General features: G+C 36.5%; 3 protein-coding genes across 7 annotated transcripts in view; 2 read left to right on the top strand and 1 right to left on the bottom strand.

Annotated features, from left to right (window-relative positions):
* The window catches only part of LOC107041001 (tyrosine-protein phosphatase Lar), a 295,087-nt gene extending 276,780 nt beyond the window's left edge, over positions 1–18,307 (top strand). For both annotated transcript variants that reach the window (XM_015261349.2, XM_015261350.2), the window contains 7 exons: positions 6,578–6,586; positions 8,365–8,504; positions 8,569–8,771; positions 8,879–10,415; positions 10,568–10,794; positions 10,882–12,688; positions 14,074–18,307. In XM_015261349.2, the coding sequence (XP_015116835.1) occupies positions 6,578–6,586; positions 8,365–8,504; positions 8,569–8,771; positions 8,879–10,415; positions 10,568–10,794; positions 10,882–12,688; positions 14,074–14,142 (3,992 nt within the window). In that variant the 3' untranslated portion in view covers positions 14,143–18,307. The remainder of the gene's footprint in view (positions 1–6,577; positions 6,587–8,364; positions 8,505–8,568; positions 8,772–8,878; positions 10,416–10,567; positions 10,795–10,881; positions 12,689–14,073) is intronic.
* LOC107041002 (uncharacterized Golgi apparatus membrane protein-like protein CG5021) lies at positions 18,300–20,148 on the bottom strand. 3 transcript variants are annotated; one of them, XM_015261354.1, is made up of 4 exons: positions 20,101–20,148; positions 19,668–19,738; positions 19,143–19,377; positions 18,300–18,846 (listed from the first exon to the last, which is right to left on the bottom strand). In XM_015261354.1, exons 1-4 carry the CDS (start codon positions 20,113–20,115, stop codon positions 18,532–18,534), a joined length of 636 nt encoding a protein of 211 aa, XP_015116840.1. In that variant the 5' UTR covers positions 20,116–20,148; the 3' UTR covers positions 18,300–18,531. The 3 variants fall into 3 exon arrangements, with proteins under 3 accessions (XP_015116840.1, XP_015116838.1, XP_015116841.1); XM_015261352.1 differs by having other exon boundaries at positions 18,300–18,858; XM_015261355.1 differs by having other exon boundaries at positions 18,300–18,858; positions 19,668–19,726; positions 20,101–20,145.
* Positions 20,149–20,294: 146 nt separating this feature from the next.
* The window catches only part of LOC107040991 (zinc transporter ZIP11), a 43,972-nt gene continuing 39,987 nt past the window's right edge, over positions 20,295–24,279 (top strand). For both annotated transcript variants that reach the window (XM_015261334.2, XM_015261335.2), the window contains exons 1-2: positions 20,295–20,981; positions 21,037–21,154. In XM_015261334.2, the coding sequence (XP_015116820.1) occupies positions 20,959–20,981; positions 21,037–21,154 (141 nt within the window). In that variant the 5' untranslated portion in view covers positions 20,295–20,958. The remainder of the gene's footprint in view (positions 20,982–21,036; positions 21,155–24,279) is intronic.

Genomic DNA, 24,279 nt, shown 5'->3' on the forward strand with positions numbered 1-24,279 from the left:
CCCCCCCCCCCCCCACCTTCCTCCCACTCCCTCTTTATTGTTTTCTTGTCGTTTTGGTTTTTTTCCTTCCTATAACTGAGTGTTATACAGTACCCGGGGCTCCGCCTCGGAATGTAACTGGACGAGCGATCAGCACAACTGCCATTGAGGTATCATGGGAACCACCGCCAAATGAAAGCACCAATGGAAAGATCGCTTACTACAAACTTCAGGTGGTGGAAACAGGACGTTCTGACTCGGAGGCCCGTGTTATCAGGCTCATTGACACCAAATTCACATTGGATGAGCTGAAAAAATGGACGACATATCGTATCTGGGTAGCCGCTGGGACCAGCGTAGGTGACGGGCCACCGAGTTATCCTATCACTGTCAGAACCTACGAGGACGGTATGTATCTATTGATGAAGTGACCAAAATGGTTTTTCTTTTCATTTTCATTTAATTTGGCGGGGAAGGGGAAAAGAATATGCAGGTGAGATGGTCCATCCAGAATCTTTATTTGCAATTTAATCAATAATGTTTTATTGAAATAATGGACCAGTCTCACTGGAGTTTCAGCCACAGTATTCCAAAACAGCGACGTATTTCGAAGACTTCAAGTGAGCCAAAAATATAAAAGCCCGCCACACGATTTCACTGATATGTAAATAGCTTTTTGCATCAATTATTCAAGGTTCTGTCGGGGCTGAATTTATAAATAATGACGTCGGGTTTTTTATTGAAAATATTTCAGATGCCATTTTTTACACTTATTGTCATCTCAATTTCTCCTCTCTTTCCTTCAATCCATACCGCCTTTACACAATGACACCATATGTTACTATTCAGTAATTCAGAGATACGTTCGGGTACATAATTGACACTTCCTGAACATGTAGTTGATTATTTATGGAGTTTTTCCAAATACTTTCATACAGAACGTGAAGATATAATTCCACCTATAGAATACTGACAGAATAGATAAATGATTCAAACCATCCTGCAAATAATGGTGATATAATTTTTGGCATGAGAGAAGAAAATCCGGATTAAATTGAATGAAATTCCAGAAATTACGATTTTTTTCAGTCCAAACCACCGTGACCGCAGAGAACCGAAATATATCGCGTGATACTCGCACGAATTGGTTATTCGATGTATTAAACTCTTGAAAAAAAAATCAAATAACAGTAGTGGGGCCAATATTATTGGCTGGCGAGATTTTATATTTTTGGAATGTTGGTAGCGTCGAACCACAGGAACGAGGAATCCGGTTAATTTCATAAGAGCCCTCGTCCTTTGGTAGTGCGTTCGGTAAAAAAGTTCATTTGAATTTTTACGTTGTACCTTTCAATTTGGTTTATTTTTATACTCTTTATGTTGGAATGCTTGCGTCGAAACCAGGAGGACGAGGGACGGTTGAATTACGTTATTTTTATTTATGAGTTTTTTTTTATAAAAGCACCTCGTCCCCAATGGTATGCGTCTAGAAATTTTTTTCAGGTCCAACCGGAGCCCACGGATTTTGTCGGATGCTGATGAATATCATTTTGTTGATTAATTTGAATTCAGCCAATTAATTGTGGAAAGAGGCATTTTTTTATTTATAACAAAATTTTTCCAGGTGCCTCTCTATTCTTTGTGCTCGTGACTCGTGATATTTTATGTTCTCTAATTTTTACATTTCATTTCGCATATCTTTTCCAATTAATTGAAAAGAATTACAAAAAAAAGAGGAAATTGATTCTAAACACGCTAATGAATGCTCACGTGTTTTCTGTCTTTTCCTTAATGCATTTGCAGGAGGATGTATTCCAGGTTTTCATAACAGCTAGTACTTAAGAATTATTTACACTTGAAAATAATAACCTGATAACTGTGTACCACATTCAAACTTTCTATGCTATTATTTTCACATTTTTCTGATGACTGAAGTGGCTCAGAAAAAATATACACTATGACTTTTGCCCAAATTCGTTCACTCATTCTTGGCACATAAAATGACAATGTCATGAGCAGTGAGTTATCTCAGAATTGGCAATTAGAGTTTTTTTTTCTATAATTTCAAAATTGTATCGTTCACTAAAAATCGTCAATTGTAAAGCGAATTGTGTATAATTGCCAAAAAGAGACAGCAAACTGCTGCTTCATACCAAACATTTCCATAAAGATACATGAAATCACAACACTGGCATGTGACTCTCACACAGAAAAAAAACAGAAAAATTGATTTTAAAAAAATTTACCATCTCTTTCAAATATAACACAATATATATTTCTATCTCTCTGATATAAAGCTCTACTGTCTTTAGTTGAGATTTAGTTCTATCGTTTGCACATGTTAGAGCATGCTTACGTTTGTTTAAAAATCCCTCGGATGACCCAATCCCTCGATAATCGAGCTCTCAATCTTTTCCATCTGAAAAAAAGGAGAGTCTATCATCTCCTCTTTTGGCCCGTCTATACTAATACCCTGGTCTTGTGCATCCCAACACCAAACACCCGCTAGTTCGTCGTCGATAAACTGGGCCGAGTCTGCCGGGACACACACTCCCCAATTTTTTGCCAATCGATTCCGAAACTTCAGGAGTCGATTCAAAAAATATTTTCCCCCCATCGTTCTCATTTTATTTCTAAATATATCCCAATCCCTATGAATGGCATGCCGATGCACGGGACATTTTGCTTTACTTTTCAAAGACAATCAAAAATAATATAAAAAATGAAAAATCCTTATCCCGTGTTCCGCTTTACCGGTCTCGCATGTCGTCCGGATTTCCTTCGACGACGGAACAAAAAAAAATGTCAAGTTTTTTTTTTCGTTATTCATAACACGAAATCACTCTTCACGCACTACCGCGCAGTCGAACAATAGACCATGTACATTTGGTCGTTACATCTTGGTCTCTCAATAAGCAAAAGAAGTAATGAATTGAAATTACAATTACATTGGAACAGACCGTATATCCTATCCCAAAATTTTCCCAGTTCCACTCCACATTGATCAAATTGCAAAGTATTCCAATTCGCCTTCGAAGAAGAGAAAATAATCAACTGACAAAATCAAAATTCCCCCGGATATGAATATGATAAATGAGACCGAAAAATCAATCCAATGCAGACTCGGCAGAGAAAGAGACAAAATAATGAAGCACCGCTGAAAGCACCCTCATCGTACGATCATAAGCTTGCACTGTGTGAAAAGCACCAAATTAATACCACAATATTGCGTACGGGCACTTCGACCACTTTCGGTGGGAGCACCATTGCACCACTGTGTACAAGCACACGTGTATAAACATATGTGGACCGACTGCAAACATAATTTTGCGCCTGTAAAGAGTTTGCGTATTGAATCAGATCAGAATAGTCCAGTAGATTACAAAATAAGTCAAGATTTTGTGCAGCAGTCTTTGTATGTTTATTCACCAAATTTATTACGTATATAATCTCACGGATAACGGAATAGTTCACGCACAATATTTAATAAACGTGTCGAGCACCAGTAAGCACTGAGAGCACCCTAAGAAGCACCCTAATATCGTCTCAGACGAGACCTCGTCCTCATAACTGACACTCTCTGGTGGCTATACGCGTACAAAGATTATCATTATTTTTTCTTCTCGACCATAAAACTTTTGGTATGTGAGGAGAGCCCTCCAGAGTGCGTCAGATGTGCGGTCGGGCGTGTGAATGAGTGCGTGAGTGCGGAAATAAAAAAAGAGGTCAGATGTTAAAACGAAAAAAATACATATATATGTATATATGTGGGAGAGAAAAAAGTACGTATAAAGAGTGGAAACCGATGAAGAGGAAGACTAAGGAGAAGGGTCGCTTGAAAGTATATATATTGCTTCGGGGAATATGAAAGGAGGAAAGGTGGGGTTGTGGGAGGGATAAGAGGGGATTGCAAAATCGAGGGTGAAATATTATATATCGAAGGAGAATAATAAATATCGGTTGAATCGAGAGGGGGAGAGATTCATTGGTGATGGAAAGGGGAACATTGTACGTTCTTATCTCGACAGAAGGAATCGAAATTTTTTTCCACACTTTTTTTTTCATTCATCTCCCGAAGTGATAACTTTAGGTACATTTGAATACCAATACAATTGATTTCTACAGAATCTTGACATCTTTTTGATACGTACGGTAGACTCTTGTACCGACGTTTATGCGATATTTACTGCTGTATAAATGAATTTTTGAGGTGGTCCAGCACACAGCGTCTCTCCTCTAAAACGGAAGAGGACATGATGCTTAATTGTGTTATGTTGTTTTTTTTTTAATGTGTATGGTGGTGAAATGTTTTCCTCACCATCCATTTATTCTCACTTATACGTAATTTCATTAGAAATTTTGTGTGGAGCAATATCAATTTTGTCGTAAGCACCACTTTTTTTTGGACGATGAAAATTATTTATTGTCGTTTTAAATCACCAATTGTATAAAAGTGAAGTCACCTTTTTACCAATGCTTCGTTTTTCCATTAAAAAAAGAACTACAGAGTTAATGACAGATATTGGATAAATATATTGGAATGTTAATCACACATTAAGGTTATTTGAACGAATACTTTTTTGCCGTAATAAACTGCTCTGTGCATGGGACTCGACCAGTTTTTTCATCATCTGTCTGTAAGTTACCAGATAATTTTAATAATTCCATCGTACGTATATATAACGCCTTTACTTCACCTTACACATATCTTGTGCATTCACATATATATACTATATATAATGATGTTGAACATATCAAGCGACTGCGCATCTGTATTTTTACCACGTCTTGCGCGATCTAGAGTATTAAAAATTTGAGTTTGTTTATAAAATCTTCTATTTTGATTATTTTTCCAATTTTTGTTATTCACGTTAATGTAATTGAGAGGTATTGTAAAGTTGGACTGGCAGGTTTTAGTAGCTGCAAAATATTCATTCGCCCCCCCCGAGGGCTTCGGCTTATGTTTGTGATATTGAATTCAATGAATTTCCTTTCTCATTTTATTGTTTATATTGATTTACTGTCGACGTATATCACCAATACCCAAGTAATGTACGCATGGTACTGTCTGCCCGAATTTTTTAGTTACGCCAATGATACACATGTTATATATCACAATATTTTGAAGGCCAGTAGTGGAAAAAAGAAATGCTAGCCAATTACGGAGTATCGCTGCGATTTGTACAGACAATTTGAAGATTGTTGAATTATAGAAAAATATAGCAAAAGGAATATAGAATTCATCGAAAGGGTGTTCGTCACTGGTATGTGAGTAAAAGTGAGCGAGGGGTGCATAAATACCAATATCTCGTCAGACGCGAAGATGAGATGTAGATAAATAAACAAATAGAATGGAGCTCGCCCCAGACTACTACGAATTCTTCCCAATTTTCCACACGCTCCACACCATATCTAACGACTACTTGTCGATAACTTTTCATCATTGTGAAAAGTACTTTTTTATGTATTTCAATCTCACTTTGACAATCCTCAATTGCACATCACATTGAATATTGATGTGCGAGTGATAACGCGATGCCAGCGAGTTTCTCGGGTTTTTCGACTTCCCACTCTAATCATTGATACGTTGCTACTCACCCCTCATCTTTTCTGTTGCCTCAGAATCCTTAAACGTTGTCATATTTTTAATCCCTCGTTTTAATATTTTTTCAACTTTTTGTTTGTAAGCATAATATAGGTCTTCTTTTGATGCGTCTGGAATTAAGGAGGACAATGTCTTTCATCATTCCATCCCATTAATAATTCATCACTTATTATCAACTGACTGTAGAGGAGTTATTGAATTTTATCGAAATGACTATTTCTTGAGCATCAATCGTTTTTTTTTCACGTTTCAAATTTTATCTACTGAGCTCCCATAATTCAAGACGCATGGACATGAGCCTTTAGTTACATTATATTTGGAGTAGTGATTGCGCATGCTAAAATGGAAAAAGAGAAAATAAATAATTTAAATGAAAGAATTAAGAAAATTGAAAAATATTCTCACGTCTCCCGCCTCTCTGTGACCAACCGCAAACTGAGAGGACCAAGTCTTGTCTTTTAATTTTCGTTATTTGCTATGATTTATTTATCAACAGACCGATTATTGACAATGAATAATTATATTTTTTTTCATCTCCAATAAATTGTCATTTTTTGTCCATGGCGAGAATGAGCTGAAGTGTGATTGTGTATGTGTGGGACATCATTATAATTTTTTTAATACAGACTAGTGAAATGCAAACGCCGTGAATGCGAGCACCCAGGCGACTGGATGACCGGCAATGTTGGAGGAGAAATAACTTGTTTGTTTTCAATTAATCCCACATCAATTGCATGAAGTGTGAATGTTTGTAAACCGAGAAAAACAGTGCATGCAAAAAAAAGGCGTGAATGTAGAGTGGATGGGAGGAATAATTCAGAGTGATATAACGAAAAACGTGTAGATGCTACCCGAGAATTTTTTAATACCATAAATTACCTCTTCTTAATCTAATAAAAACTTTTGTAAATTAATTCATGTACGTCAGAAATAGACACGAAATTTTACGAGTTTTTTGTTTTCCCACTTTTTTGGCGACAATGTGGGGCGCAGATGTCAAAAGTGAGTATCCATTCTACCTTGAAAAACCATCGAGTTCATTAACGATATTTTTTAAGATAACCTTGTCTAAAAGAGAAGTAATTCCCTTGAAGAAAAACCGTGATGTAATATTTTTTTGTTGTTTAACTCACCTCGAGTGGAATAATTATGTACCCGTCTCGCTAGGACAAATGAGGAAAATAAAAAAAGAATAATTTTTTTGCATACTTCCGAAGAGGCAGCAGGAAGCAAGTTCGGCCACCGTAAAACGCTGGAGCTCGCGACTTTTTGTTGTTCTCATAATTTTTATTTCCATAATTCTTTACCTATATAATTTTCAAACATTCAGGCAATTATAAGTTGTTATTTTAGCTAGCCAAACAATTGTAACAATTTTTTCGAAACACGTTTGTGTGTGTACAAAGTATCATAAAAATGCACAGCAAAAATGCAATTGTTATTCATTTGTTTAAATCCCAAAATGTCTGTTTTTTGACGTAATCACGCATTTAACATTGTTTCATTTGCTAATTCATTATTGGATAATAATTATGATTTATCCATTTGTTATATATACCGCAGAAATCGTTTAACCGTAGTAGCTGTGTTTTTTATCATTCAATTGCTCGCGACAAAAATGTAGGTAGGCAGTGGCAGTGCTGGTTCTGTTGAAAAGAAAATATATATATTTTTTTATTGTTTTTCACATTTACCTAATCGTTTATTATTTCTGTATATTATAAACGGCGCAACCACTCATCATACGTCGGATACTGGATTGTCCATGACGGGCAAACGTTATTTACCAAATCATAATTGATTCTACAAGTTCCATAGGACTAAAGCATGGATAGAAAAGTGGAGAATACCCAATTTGTGATTTTTTTTGTGAATTGAGAGGGAAAAAAACAGAGAAAATCAGTGAAGCACAATTTGCAATATTATCATTATGTTTACATTGATTTTGTGATTATTTATTTGGGCACAGCTTTTGCGATGTTATGAAGCACACCACTTATTTATTACTCACATTTATATCACGGATGTATATTGTCATCTTTGTAGATAATAAACTGATATTATTTTTTTTCTCATCATGGACTCTCCAATAATACCGTCGGTGAGAATATAATCGTCCATTATTCAATTATCAATATTCAACGTAAGAAGAAAAAAAACGAAAGAAACAAGAGATTTGCATTTATTCTGCTAAAAGAATTATTGGTATTCAAATGGGGGGATCTTTAGATGGTAGGGGTGTGTGTCGAAGGAAAAATAAAACCGTTCGAGAGTATGACCTACTTCACGAATTGTCTGTACGTTGTACTGTCTGAATGTGAATCCCGGTATTTTAATTTTCATTTAATCTTTATTTTCACGTACTAACCGATTAATCCTGAACCGATTTATTTTCCAACATGGTTTATGCATTTTTCATGCTATTTTCAACTAACCATTGTCCCGTACTACTCTGTTATCTTCGCTTTCGACTAATTCATATTGAATTGAATTACATTCACATCATATTATTTTTATGCATTTTATCATTTTATACTCATACATTAATGCCATTGAAGCAGGATTACGGTTCGGATTTATCTCTGTTTTATAATTTCACCTTTTATTCTATTTTCAGATTTTCAAAAAACAGATATCATTATCCTTTGTACAACTATATTATTTATTTTTAATTTTGATTCAATATTTTACCTCGTATGAATGGTTGTAAATGTGTTTGCATATGATTTCACCATTGTTGTATAATTTTGAACGAAAATTAATATTGAGTTGCGTTACAGTGCCAGGGAATCCTCAGGACGTCAAAGCAACAGCCATAAATTCAACAACCATTAGAGTCGAGTGGAAACCACCACGTGTCAAGGACCAAAATGGCGTAATTCGAGGATATCATGTGCATGTACAGGAAGTTAGAGAAGAGGTAGAACAACTCAATTATTTTCATTCAAATATCCATAATATCGGTATAATAAATCTATTCAAAGGGCAAGGATTTACTGAACGAACCGATACGACGAGACGTCCATGAAGAGGGGGTACTGGCAATCAATATTACTGGCCTCCAGCCAGACACCAGCTACCACGTACAGGTTGCAGCGTTGACCAGAAAGGGCGATGGGGATCGTTCGCCGCCAGCGAAAGTTAGGACTCCCGGGGGAGTACCAAATCGTCCACAAGTTAATGTGAAGTACGTGAAGTGCCCCAGCAATTAGATCCATCCATTTTGATCAAGCCAATTTGAAAATGTGATAGTGCCCTTTATTAACAAATACTTTAAACTTTTTTATCTTTCAGAGTTAGCAAACTGGATCCAATAACACTGGAGCTTGAATGGGCTAAGCCAACGCAAGCTGCTGGCCAATTAATTGGTTATCGAGTGAAATATGGCATTAAAAATCACACACTAAAAGAAGAAATAATAAACAATACTCATCAGTACACTTATAAGATCAAGGATGTCGAGCGTGGGGTACATTATGAATTTCGGGTAGCTGGTGAGAATGACAATGGTGTAGGTCAGGAGACAGTGAAGTACTGGGTGAGTCCCGAGGGTGAGCCCACAGGACCCCCGACAAATCTGTCATATCACTTCCAAACGCCCGATATTGTCTGTGTCACTTGGCATCCACCGAGACGTGAGCACAGAAATGGCCAGATTATTCATTACGACGTTGAATTTCACAAGAAGAATGATCACAGTGCGATTGAGAGTAGAAATACAACGCAAACAAGAGCAGTATTCACTAATTTGGAGGAAGCTACTGAGTACGTATTTCACGTGAGAGCTCGCACGTCGCGGGGTCCTGGTCCATATTCGGAAAAAATAACAATTCTTACGGAGAAGGACATTGGCCGAGCCCCCATGGATGTGAGAGCAATAGCGACATCAGAGTCCAACGTTGAAGTTTGGTGGGAGCCTGTACCAAATCGTGACAAAATCATAGGCTACAAAATTTTCTATACAATGACTGCTGTAGAAGATTTGGACGAGTGGAAGCAAAAACTCGTTGGTATGACCGAGGCCACGGACTTGGAGAATTTAGAGCGTGACACTGAGTACGCTATTGCAGTGGCTGCAAGGTACAAGGGCAGAATGCTAGATACATTGGGAAGACTTAGTCAAAAGGTGACGGTTAAAGTTAAACCAGAGGATGTACCCCTTAATCTACGCGCTTCTGACACATCAACACACTCAATGACACTATCATGGACACCGCCGATAAGACTGAACCCCATAAACTACAAGGTATCCTTTGACGCCGTTAAAGAGTTTGTTGATTCTCAGGGAATAACACAAATGCAAATAGTGCCTCGTAGAGTTATAACTCTCGATCCACAGGCAACTGCAACGACAATCGATGAACTACAGCCATTTACAACTTACAATGTTAACGTTAGTGCAGTACCACCAGACTCATCGTACAAACCACCAGCTAAAATAACTGTCACAACACAAATGGCAGCACCAAAACCCATGGTTAAACCAGATTTTTATGGTGTTGCTAATGGTGAGACTATACAAGTTATCTTACCACAGGCATCTGAGGAATATGGACCAATTGCCTATTACTACTTAATCGTTGTGCCGGAGGATAAGTCTACGGCTAACAAACAACCGGATGAATTTACCGAGGATATGATTACGGGGAAGGGGGCTAAACACGATAAGGAAACTGCGCCCTATACTGCAGCTAAATTCTCACATAGAGCCATTCCATATACATTCCATTTGGGGAGTAATGAGGAGATTGGAGGTTTTGTAAATAAAAAATTGGAGCCGAAGAAAAAGTACAGAATATTTGTGAGGGCTATTGTCGATACGCCTAAAAAGGTATTGATTTTGTTATGCAATTCAATTGTTACTTCTGATAATACTCGTCTTTGCAGGAGAAACAAGTTGTTGTCTCTGAAGCCTCGAGAATATTCTCCTCTCTACCATCGTATTCTCTTTTTAAAATGCCTTTTTTTTCTCAATCCACACAGCACTTGTATACATCGTCGCCGTTCTCCGAGTATCTTTCCCTGGACATGAGAGAGGTACCACCTGGCGAACCACCAAGCAGACCAAATCCCGATAATCCAGTTGATGGTAATCCAGAAATTTCCGTAACAAACAGCGGTCAAGAGCCCGGTATGGTGTGGGTAGTTGGTCCAATAATAGCAGCATTAATGGTCAGCGTTTGTCTCGTATTACTATTCGTTATAAAAAAGTAAGTATAGCCAGTCAATAATTAGCAAAAATCAATGAATTATAAACTATTATTTATGATATATTCGTTATCTTGGCATCCAATTAGACGCAGACAGCCGTGCAAAGCACCAGATCAGGCAGCTGTCACTAGGCCCCTCATGGCAGCAGACATAAGCTCAAACCACGCACCGTCAGATCCAGTTGAGATGAGACGACTAAACTTTCAAACTCCCGGCATGATATCCCATCCACCAATTCCTATCAGTGAACTTGGTAATCACATCGAACGTCTCAAGGCCAATGACAATCTTAAATTTAGTCAGGAGTATGAGTCTATTGAACCGGGACAACAGTTTACGTGGGATCACTCTAACATGGAAGTTAATACATCGAAGAATCGTTATGCCAATGTTATCGCTTACGATCATTCGCGAGTCATTTTACAAACAATCGATGGAATTCCGGGCTCTGATTACATCAATGCCAATTACTGCGATGGATATAGAAAGCAAAATGCCTATGTCGCAACGCAGGGCCCACTGCAGGAGACATTTTCCGATTTTTGGCGAATGTGTTGGGAATTAAGAACAAGTACAATCGTGATGATGACAAAATTGGAAGAACGTACGAGAATAAAGTGCGATCAATACTGGCCGACTCGTGGCTCTGAAACTTACGGCCAAATGACTATTACTATAAGTGACATCCAGGAATTGGCAACTTATTGCATCAGAACATTCCAAGTTTGTAGATCGGGCTATTCCGAGAGACGGGAGATTAAGCAATTACAATTCACAGCTTGGCCGGATCACGGTGTGCCGGAGCATCCTGCCCCATTTCTGCAATTTTTACGGCGGGTTAGAACTCTCAATGTGCCAGACTCAGGACCCCTGGTTGTCCATTGCAGCGCCGGTGTCGGTAGAACTGGTTGTTTCATCGTTATTGATTCCATGCTCGAGAGAATAAAACATGAAAAAATGATTGATATTTATGGTCACGTAACGTGTCTACGTGCCCAACGTAATTACATGGTACAGACTGAGGATCAGTACATATTCATTCATGATGCACTGTTTGAAGCTGTGATATGTGGCAATACCGAGGTACCAGCGCGCAGTTTGCATTCCCATATTCAAAAACTTATGCAACCTGAATTGGATAATATTACTGGTATGGAGCTTGAATTTAAAAAATTATCGAATATTAAGGCCGATTCAACTCGATTCATATCGGCTAATTTACCATGCAATAAACACAAAAATCGATTGGTACACATATTGCCTTATGAATGTACAAGGGTATGTCTGCAGCCTCAACGTAATATCGAGGGCTCGGATTATATTAATGCAAGTCTCATCGATGGTTATCGTTATCGTGGTGCATACATTGCCACTCAGGGACCGTTGAATGATACAACTGATGATTTTTGGCGTATGCTTTGGGAGCATAATTCAACAATAGTCGTTATGCTGACTAAATTGAAAGAAATGGGAAGGGAAAAGTGTCATCAGTATTGGCCGTCTGATCGGTCAATTCGCTATCAGTGTTTTGTTGTCGATCCAATTGCCGAATACAACATGCCCCAGTATATACTGAGAGAATTTAAAGTGACTGATGCACGTGATGGTGCTAGTCGCACTGTCAGACAATTTCAATTTATCGATTGGCCAGAGCAGGGTGTACCAAAGTCGGGTGATGGTTTTATTGATTTCATTGGACAAGTGCATAAAACTAAAGAACAGTTTGGACAGGACGGTCCTATTACTGTGCATTGCAGCGCTGGTGTTGGTAGAACCGGTGTTTTCATCACACTCAGCATTGTTCTCGAGCGTATGCAGTATGAGGGAGTTGTCGATATCTTCCAAACTGTTAGGATACTTCGTACACAGCGTCCTGCTATGGTTCAAACCGAGGTAAAATTTTTTCTCTTGTATTAATACAACAACATAATAACTGTAAAATTAAACAAATAAGAAATTGGAAAACCGAGTCGAAAAATTTGGTCCTGAATGTTGAATACCCAGGTCAACAACACTTGGTCTTGGCTTTTTTGATCTTGGCTTTTTTCTTACGTTAATTGGTATTTCGTCTTGTTCAATGGCTCATTTGGCCGGTTTTTGACCTAAAGTTAGAGAAAGGGAAAAAGAGTTTATTAGAACCGACAAATTACTCATCAGTAAATACTAAAGAAGGGGATCTTGTCGTGTACTTGAGGATGAAAACTAGAATTTTTGAGGATTTTGCGCTGACAGAAACTGTAGTTTTGATTTCTAATAACTATCACATTTTTTATAGTTTTTACATCTTCGAAAATCCTTATTGGTTTCGAATATTGAAATTTTTTCAAGTTCAAGTAGTGCAAATTTTTCCAAAAGTTCCATAATTTAAAGTATTGCAAAGTCCAATGACTGAAAATTTTTCTGTCTTTGAAGAACTTGAAAGAATTCAATGAAAGGTAAGTGCATTTTATTGGGTATTTGGACTATTTACCTATTCTCACTGAGCAGGCCAGAGTGGTGGCAAAAACGCGTTAGTTCAAAAATGGACCGATGAGTCCAACCAAATTTTTCGACTTGAGAAGTAGTTAAGGGGAGACCGCGGTAAAATTGAAAGTTGCCGAGGATTGTCTCCACTACGCTGATGATTTTAGTACTTATTTTTTATACTCAAAAAATTAGAAAAATTCGAGTTTTTATTTAACTGACTTGAATTTTGGTTACCACATCCATCATATGTAGTATAATGCAAATTGAAGGCTATGACACAATAAACTATAATTTTTTTCTCAACTTTTGGATCATTCATTATACGATACTGCCATACTAATGATCCAAAAAATAAAAAATAAATTGTACTTCATTGGTGTATCATAGCCTTCAATTTGGGAACACGATTGTCCCCGCCAATTATGAGAAAAAAAGAATGTTTTTCGTCAATATATGACGTTTGCATGGAAAGGGACCACTTTGACGGAGTTGTAAATGATGTTCTCTGGGTATTTTCATCGATTATAAAGAAAGGAAGCACTCAATTTCCGTTTGCAATAAATCAGATATCTTTTTCATGAAAGTAAGAAGATAGTTTCCCAATTTAGCAGTTCCATAATAAATCCCTCATCTTTCCTGCCCGGTTTTCAAGGAATTGAGGAGACCGAAGTGAATTGAGAATATTGTTCGCTGGAGTAACAGTATTTATAAATTTCAACCGACGTAAAAGCTTTTTGTTCCAATCTCGTACAGCTTGAGAATAGAAATGGAACTCTTGGTTGAATATTAATCGTCTCCCTCTGTATTTTCAGGACCAATATCAATTTTGCTATCGTGCAAGTTTGGAATATTTAGGATCATTCGATCATTATGCCAACTGACAACCAGAAACACGCGAGTTCAGAGAACCAACGAGAGACCGGGGAGAGCGCCATATTAGGAGCCGGGAGAGTACTGGAGAAAGGGCAAAAGTGCGACGTGTTTGAATAGAGAAGAAGAATTCACCGAGAATCAAGGAAGAACGGAATAAAAATTGAAAATCACTCCTGACTACGAAAATATGGGGTTTCATCTCTGAGTGATGTCCCCACCCACTCCCCCCGCAAGGCAGCTCATTTACTGGCATAATCGTTGTGTTTTGCAAACTCGCTAGAAGAGACAATGAGTGAATGGTAGTTATTGCGTTTTTTAACTACTGTATTTTGCAGTGTCAGACAGCTAATGGTTGTAATGAGAATAGAAAACAAAAACAAAAATGGGTAATGAAAATAAGTACTGTCTATTGCTCGTGTGATTTTCCGGCAGATCGCAATTACCAGATGGAAATTTTCATTCTCGCTCATTTGTAGAGTATCGAGGAATAACGCTGTAGGAAAATTTTTACTCAAATTAACAATTTAATAGGACAAAAATTAATTAAAACTAGCACAAAACAATTTCCAATTAGTTTAAAAGAGAAATCGGTTGATTATGAATGCCGAACTAAGACTGCCATTTGGGAGCACGTGTCTGTCGGTTGCAAAATGTAAAATCCGATGTTATACAATCCGATGTCACGTGATGGTTTCAGTTTAATATGCGCCTTACGAATTTTTCAGAGTAAAAATTAAAGAAAACATAGGAAATCATCGGTCTTAAATATTTCTTCTGAGTTACGAATAATGTCGCAATCATTTATTGTAAATGCATCAAATTAGGTGAAAATGGTAAAAAAAACTCGGCGGTATTATGTGTCTCAATATCAATCGAGCTGGAACATATCGGAATATAAAGAATCACTATTGCAATTTTGAGGTCTCCGTTTGAAAAGGAAGGAAAAAAAACAGAATCATACGAAAATTTCTTGAGAAACAATTACTCGCGCATCTATTATAACGCGCTATTAATTTTAAGGTAGGCTGACGTTGATAATTATTATCCAACTTTTAATCTACGTCCTCATACCCATTGTGCCGTTTTTCCACCAATTATCTTTGACTTTTAGGAAGAGGAGAAAAAACTTGGCAAAGAAAATATTTATAAGCATTCTGTCACGTCAAGAAAATTTACAACTGGAAAGAGGCTTACTCACAGTTCCAATACGTTGAAGAATTGCGAAATCAAAAAATAGACTCGATCCAGCGCTCGTATTATGCTCTACAAAAAATACAAGAGAGAAAGTTGCCAAATAGTGGCAATTATCAAGTATCCTCAAATCAACGTGTATTTGACAATCCCTGTTACTTTTTTTTCAGGGAATCTTTATAATTGAACAACGTCAGAGTAATGAAAATTTCCGCTCACTGACATGAAAAAAAACATTTTTAAAAAATTACGTACTGCCAAAAATGACAATTATCGAATGCTACATTCTTTCCAATCGTGCAAGAAGAACATATCGATTGGAAACAATTCTGATTACACTACCATTAAAAAAAATTACCTAGCAACTAAGGCCGTTGTAAGTTTAGAGATTAAGAGATTTTAATGCCATTAGGTTTGAACCGATGAAACAAAAACAAAATGCGAACTTGAGGGATGAATGAACGTGAACGGTGCCTATTATGTATGTTATGGAAGGTGAAAATTCCATTCTGAGCGCAGCACATGTCTGTGAAAAGAAAATAATTTGGATAAGAGCACTGTATGTTAAAATGCACGCAATGTTGTCCTGTGGCCCTTATACCGCAATGTACAAAGCTCCGACGTTAACTAATCACTTACGTACCCTTCCTTAATTATTCATTACTTTATTCGAAGAAAAAAAACAAATATACGATCGATACACGGTATGTCGAAGTGAAGTAAAAGAAAAAGAAAACTTGTTCATTATCTTAGTGACCTGACCATTACTTTTAATGCCAATCCAATTACAGGAATTACCAATCCTAGATCTTTTGATATTCGAGAATAAAAGTAAAACGAGAAGAATAAAACTTTCGAACTCATCAAATATTTCAAAATAATATTGAAACCTTTTTAACATCCTTTAGCCTGTACGGACAATAAATAAATACTCATTTATATTCCCCAATTTTTGAAATTTATATCGTAAGTTTATTGCTGATATTTGCCATGGGCTATTGACATTAAAATTACCCGAGAAATTTCATGTACTCGAGATTATACGTTACTGGCTGCATGAGAAATAATTTCCTGAAATTGGCTTGGTGATGCTTTTTGAACAAAACTAAACGCTTGAGATTAAAGGAGTTGTACATTGAAATTTATTTTTCTCCCATGATCCCATGAAATACTTCCATTGAAATTTCACTCATTTGTTACCGTACCTTAATATTGCCCTATATAAGACTTGTCCTATAATTGAAGACCGTACCTATTTTTAAAGAGTAAGGAAAAACTTGAAGCGGAATTACAAGGGCCAGGAATTTGCGACTATGTGTACATAAATGCACCGTCTGTCATTGGGTAGAATCGAACACGAATAAGATATAAGCATTTATTCTAAAAGTATGAGAATGAAGAATCTATAATGAAAATAACGAACGTGCGCATATTTTGACAGTCTATCCAGGATTATGAGTGTTCGCAGAGTTGAATGGAAAAATGAAAGGGAAAAAAATGACAGGTACATTTTTTTTCAATCTGTCACCTTCCCCCCTCCCTCCCAATTTGACTCGTGACGTCTAGTTTTATTTAAAACAATTTTTTATATTTAATAAAATGGTCTTTTTTACATATTTTTTATGAAAAAAATTACTGCATTTAAAATGCTACGTGACTTAAGAAGGAAGAAGAAGAAATTTAGTTTCTAGATTTTCAACAAAACGGAAGCCGTCTTTTAATGCGTAGCTAGACAATTCGCTGATTTATTAGAAAATTTATTTTTTTATGGCTCAAATTATTCATTACTTAATTTGTCTTATTTGTATTTTCATGTTTCGCATTATTTGTCGTATTATAAATATTTTTATTATTTAATATCAAAATCCACCATGCGCCAAGGAAATTGTTGCTTTGGAAGTTTATTCTCAGCAGCATTAATTGAAAGTATTTTTTCTCACGCGCAGCTAAATAAATTATTTAATTATATCATTCGAATAATAAGTAAGTAGAGAATTTCATACATTCCAACCCGTACTGGTGTCTGTAAAATTCTTCGGTAATTGTAAATTCCATGAATTTTTACGTTACCGTACGATTTTCAATCCTTCGAAGCAACAATTTCGATCCCCCTTTATTTAAAAAATCACCCTCAGTAAATTTTTCATTTCTTTGAGTCTCGAGCCATCTAATGAACATCTCAGAATCGTGTTGCAGTAAAAAAAATACCGCCAGAAGACACAAATATTATTGTTATTATAGTTGCTGAAGACAAATTCTAACTGTTCCATTTCTCAACGAATATGAATGCGTAAAAAATTGAATCAGATTAATTTTTTTTAAGCCGAATGAACTTTCTCGTTATGAATGTATAATTTAGTATGTAAATTATTAACATTACTGAATTTTTGTACCTTAAATAAGAACATATTTCAGTGCATATTTTGAATAATTTTACATCGTAATTTTTTCGAATCGATAGGGAAAAATGAAGAGTAAAAAAAACAGAGTATATAGAAGTTAGTGGTTTGTTGTATTCTTGTTCTTAAAAAAAATCGCACGATATTTACCTTCGGTACTCTGACATGTCACTGGATGTCCATAAACCATATTTAGCCCATAAAAGTGTTTTTCCAAATGAAATGGACAGCATTTAATAAAATGTACAGTGATAGCAGCATTCGGAAAAAAGAAACAAATTCACTTGAAAGAGAAAAAGAATTTTAAAGGAGAAAAAAAAAATTAAATTATGTCAAATACTGAAGAACGTTGAGAGAATGGGAAATTATTTTGTGATACTTTCTTGCCAGAAAGAATACAACAGGCTGAGGCAGAAAAAAATAGTAAATACAATGTTACTAATTGATTATTACAAACAAATGAGAGATAAAAAAACGGAATAATAATTATTGTGTAATAGGATGATTCAGTGGACAAGGAGAAATACCATGTACATTATGTATTGCCTTGTGGCATAGAATAGAAACTAACAATGTAAATTTTGATCGTTTATCATTTATTTGGAAAAGAAGTGTCCTCCTCCATCCTCTTGAACAAAATATCGTCAGAGATGCAGTACTTTCGACATAATTACTCATCAAATCAGTGAAAATATGGACACAACTCGTATACTAACACAAGCAAACACTTAAAAATAGTATGTACAAAAAAATGTTCAAATTAAATAATCACTCATGACAGGAGTATCACACAAATGGCAAAATTAATTAAATAATATTAGGCTGTTGTCCTCCGGCGGTCGTTGTGGGTGGGCTTTTAGTCATCATCGAAGCCATAACATTCTGCATAACTTGTTTCTTCAAAAAGTCACTCGTCGCTGTTGACATACTCTGGTCTTTTCCCATTTTACACTGAACGTATCCATAAAGATTGGCGCCATTCAGTATCAGAGCAATGCTAATAAGCAGTAACCACTTGAATTTGAGTCCAAACAGTGCTATAATGAAGAAAATACTCCAGAACAGTGGACAGAGGATCAGAGCGAGCCAAAAAATTCTTGACTCTGATGCGTTTATACGATTCTGCTGAGAACCCTGGAACAAGGGGCACATAGCAGTTTCAACATAAATAAGCGTTATCTTCTTTTTAAGATTGAATGGACATTCACGAAAATTTATTCATGGAATTATTTACAGTGTATTGTATGCATTATATGCCAAACAGAAAAAAAATTGACCCAAGGCCGGTGAATCCAGGAACTGGAGGGAAGAATTTTAAAAGAAAAACCTCTCAGAGCCTTCAACCTCTCGGGTGTAGAATGCATGAGGTTGTAAAGCGATATTGAATTACAGTGAAAATTTATGTGAATTATTTGAACCTTTCTTGACTCGAAGACCCAGTGGCTCTTGCCGTTATCGTCTACGTAATTCCACCATCTGAGCCCCACCATCAATCTTCCAGTGATGTTCTTCACTGTCCAGAAGTCCATGGATAGCAATAAAATTATTGCCACAAAACTTGCTATAAAACTGTCGGAAAACATTCCGCACAGTACGTAGGTTACTATTGCTGTTGTTCTGAACGCCAGGTGGAAAAAAGTGACATAAGGATGCCTGAAAAAAATGTAGATTTATTGCCCAAATACCTCGAAACGGTTTAAGTCGTCTTAGCTCATAGCTGGCTTTTCGGAGAATATCTCGGAATCTAAGGGAGATAGTAAAATTTTCATAAGAACTTTTTTGTAGCTCTTAATTCGGTCTATAGAAAAGGTTATGACAAAAATTTTGCTATTTGCCTTAGATTCCGAGATATTTATTGAAAATTGACCAGCCGTCAAAATCGACTTGAACCGTTCTACCGCTTCGCTACTGAATTTATGAGAAATCTAAAAATCAATTCTAACTTGAGTTTCCCACTTTGGGCATCCTCTTCCTCTCCAAATCCGATTGTATCGTCATCCATCAGTAGTGGTACCTGAAAGTCACGCAAACATCATCCAAAAAATGACAACAACCTCCACCGATTCCCAAGACTTTCAATTCAACAAATACATAACACAGACTCGAATGATTTATTATCTATAAATTGTGGAATTTATTAATGATTTTCTTGAAATTGATTGTTCACTGTTTCTACGATTTGACACGTCTTATGTGAGTGACAGGGCTGTCCTTCACAATCATATGGTGATGGAGAAATCGTACAATTGTGAAATCGCAGAAAAAAGTGAGCAGACATTATCCAACTACCTTGAACCCCAGTTACAATAATAAATGCAGGAAATAGTTCATGCTATGAATGAGACAAAAACAAACAGAATTTGTATTGACACTCACCGAAGCAGAAGCCATCTTCACATATTTTTTCAATCTGTATTGGACAGATTTCTGCGCAGGACCACGTGGTCACGTGGAAGAAAACGCTAGTGACATCTAATGTCGATTGATAAATAATAGAATCATAACAATAGAGGTGAACGCCGCAAGGTGGCTGATAAAATTGGAGTAAATGAATTTTTTGGAAATGGAGCTCCACGTGTAATCCCATATAAACACGAATGCCCACGCAAATAGCAGGCGTTCTACCCCTCAAAAGCATTGAGAGGACATTGGTAGAACAGGCTGATACGAGTTGTGGATAATCCAAGTGGATATTATAGTCAAGGCTCTGTTTTGGCACGCAACAGTGAACGGTTGAGGTCATGGAGAGTGAAACGATATTTCAATAAAAATTGCAAGACCTTCATCCGCATATTCATGTCCCTGAGGTACTCGAGTCCGCGAAAGTTAGCTCCTGATGACCTCGAACTTCAGGGAGGATGTGGGATTGGAATGAAATTAAATGAATTTATTTAGAATCATCAGGTGTAAATATACGCGACCAACCGCCCCGGTGAACGTCATGTGAACTCAGGTGCACGTGTGCTTTAACAGTGTTCCATTCACTATTTTGACAAGGCTGATAGTCGGACCCATTGAGAGGTACCACAGTGAAGCAGTGAAAACTGACAGATGTTCGTTATTCGCCGGTGAGGGTGATTAAAAATGTTTGGATAGGCGGTGGAAGTTTGTTGGAGAGGTGGTGGAGATAAGCAGCACCGGGACTGGGTTTCTTGAATGTTGTTTGGTGTTATTCGAACAATCTAGTGATTCCATGTATCAGAGAGACATTGCATTACGGGGAAACAGTGGTACATGACAGAAACTTATCACGAAAGGTGATATTGATTTCTCGTGTTTTCTTTTGAGTTTTTGACATTGAATTTTTGACAGAGGATCCAAGATGATCAGAGATTTCTCACCACTCATTCAGGCCCTCATAGGGACCCTCTTCACCTGGGCACTGACAGCTGCCGGTGCTGCTCTCATTGTTGTCATCAGGGGAAAACAGGTGATGATTTTTTTGTTTTAATTTCCCGACCCGAAGGGAGGAAGTTATTGTAATGACCCCGAAAATCGAATGTGGAATTTCCACGATTTCTCCACATTTCTTGGTCGCTAGAATCATCCTGATACGTTTTTGAAGACATGTTCTGCATGTGTGTATGTGTGTGTATATGTACGTAATTTACCAAATTTTGTCCAATAATATCTTCTGAACAAATGAATCGATTCAAAACTTTTTTTTCAACACTGAAAAAAAAATTATTTTTGCCAAATTTCCATTTACTCAGAGAGAAGTATTTATCTTTTCAATATCGTATTTCTCCAGCCGAATCCTTTCCAGGCAATTCTCATTAGGTTTCAATTATGACAATTATATTGCTCTAGAAGATGATCATATTAGTTATGACCTCGAGTGAACTCCCTCAATGATTATAGGGGAGGCTGGGGTAAAATGGACACTTTAGACTTTTTTTTAAATGTTAATGACGGGTTGAAATGTTGATGAAATTTAGTTTTTTTTTTTTAATACAAACAACAATTCTCTCCCTTTGTCATGAGCTTAAACAGATCTCAATTAATAAATTTGTTTCTGAGTTATGAATAATGTTAAAAAAGTCCAAAGTGTCCATTTTACCCCACCCTTCCCTAAACATTAAAAAATTAATCGAAATTCTTCCCTGCAGAAAATAAGAAAATTAGGAAAAATGAGTAATCGTTGGAGTTCATCCAAGGTCATGTGTAACATAGTCATCGTCTAGAGCAACATGATTGTCATAATTGAAACCTAATCAGGCTCACCTAGGAATGACTCGATTGGAGAAATACGATTTTGAGAAAATAAATGCAAGTAAATAAATATTTGGCAAAAATAATTTTATTTCTCAGTGAATCGAAGGGTTGATGTGAATTGAACTGATTCGCTTATGAAGACAATCGTCTCAGTGGTTCATTAGTTATTCGCATAAAACGTGAAAAAATAAAAAAAAATGAGTTTTCTTTGAAAATTCTACAATTTTACCGGGAATAGCGATGGATTTTAATTTTGTTTAGTACGGTCGATGCATCTACATGTAATTCGATTTCGATTGGATTCTGAGCAAAATCTTCTCAGCCGTTTTCTTGTTATCCAGATGGCAATTTCAAAATTTGCGTCTTTTCTTTCTAATAAACAAAAAAATGGAATTGGTCGGGAAGTTATTGGTTCGACCCGTAATGGGTCACAGCCACTTCAACCCACCCGCAATGGGAGCAAGCGACCAACAAACCAAACGATTTTTTTTCTTGTTTTCAATTTTTTTTCTTGTTACAATTTGAAGTGGAAACAACGAAGGAATAAATGATAAAATGACGAAAAAGTGAGATACAGCCCAAACACGCAATTGATGGACGATTGACCAGGAGATAGACGGTGGGTTACGAATAGATAGGCGGTCATATTGAATGATTATTCAAGCAAATTCATCCTTCTGCATATTTAAAAATGAAGAATGATCCTTTTCGATAATAATAATCGAACAGATACCGTGTTTATGTGTCCTCATGACTGTTGTTTGACATTGTCCCGTCAACACTTTGTGACTGTTTTGTAACTACTCACACCGCCACACGGAGAGAAATATTCAATAAAAATTACGTATCTTTTCGTTTCTTTTCTGAACATTTCTCTCCATGTGCACGGAGGGCCAACATTGTACCTCGTGAGAATTTGATTTTTTTTACGTTCAAAATGTTCATCCACAAGAAATAAGAAAATCATCGTATTATTATACATTAGTTTTATTATTAAAAATGGAAATTTGTAATACAATTTCTATTATATTTTTTATAGAACACTAAAAAAAAGTTGAAATCGTCTATCTTTTGGTCGGTGTCTAGTTATTGCTCTGATTACCCTACATGCGGCACTTTTCTGTCAGTGCTGTTTTCAGTCATTAGAGGCGTATTTATGCCTCTAGTTATTGCGATAACATTTTTTATGAGAACAATTCTCCGAATTATTTGTGAGAAAATTATGGCAAAGAATACCTAACATCACGAAAATGGTAATTCTGAAATTAAATAAGAATATGGAAATATTAGCATACGAAATTAGTTACACAGAAGAATTCCAGTTCCTGGTAAAATTTTTTTATTCAGACACCAACATTATTATGAGCCACGAAAACAATCACTCAAGCAATTGCGACACGAACGCGATGCAGGGAAAATATGAATCAGATTTTTTTTTTTAAGCCGAATGAACCACATGTACATCGTATTGACCCGTGCAAATAGGACCGCTTGCTTTCAAAATTGATTGTTTCCGAATCTATGTAGAATAACTTAATTAGACAACCAAAATTGGAAACCGCAATACTGTAGATTCAATCAGATATCGGTTTCATAATTTTCCATTCATTAGAAATAATTCAATTCGAGTCGTATTGAGCGCACACTACGCTTCGTACCAGGAGGGCCCCGTCCATGAGGGGTGAGCCATATAATATACGTATTGAATTCTACTAAATTGCAATGTACCACTCACACATTATACTGCAATTTAAACATTTACAAGTGAAATTTAAACTTGTAAATATTTAAATTACACTTCTAAATGTTATCGTGCATAATTCGACAGGTATAATTCAACTAGGTGCCATTCAAGAAGACCACAAAATTCGTAAAACTCAATGGCGGGGATCAATGGACTTGGTTTTTTCTGGAATTCCACATGTTCAAACTATATCTATCGAATGGCACATAACAAATTGAAACATGGCAAGTTTGAATCATACAGCGTGGAATTCAGATTGATCAATGTGTAATTGGATTGGTACATTTCAATTTAGTAGAATTTAATATGTTATATCGTATACAGAATGTGAGGATTACATAAATTCCGAACATTGCAGACAGTCTTAATGCAAAGCATCAGCTCTGTCAAAAATAGAGGGACTTCATTATATGTAATATCCCGAGGCCGTAACTATTCGCACCATTGCGTGAATCACTCCCGTACACTCCATACACTCCACGCATGCGTGAAGTTTGTGTGTTTCACGCAGCCGAATTTTCATACTGCTGTGTATTTCACGCAGTTGAAGTTTCATACTACTGTGTGTTTCACGCAGTTGAAGTTTCATACTACTG

This window comes from Diachasma alloeum, unplaced genomic scaffold (assembly GCF_001412515.2).
Source record: "Diachasma alloeum isolate Michigan unplaced genomic scaffold, Dall2.0 Dall_scaffold_00353, whole genome shotgun sequence".
NCBI classification, from domain to species: Eukaryota; Metazoa; Arthropoda; class Insecta; order Hymenoptera; family Braconidae; genus Diachasma; species Diachasma alloeum.

Coding starts and splice junctions, on each gene's coding strand:
- LOC107041002 (XM_015261352.1), bottom strand. Junction 19,378..19,667: donor GCCCAAAGTGGGAAACTCAA/GTTAGAATTGAT, acceptor CATTTTTTTCAG/GCATCCTTATGTCACTTTTT. Junction 18,859..19,142: donor GGGTCTTCGAGTCAAGAAAG/GTTCAAATAATT, acceptor CCCTTGTTCCAG/GGTTCTCAGCAGAATCGTAT.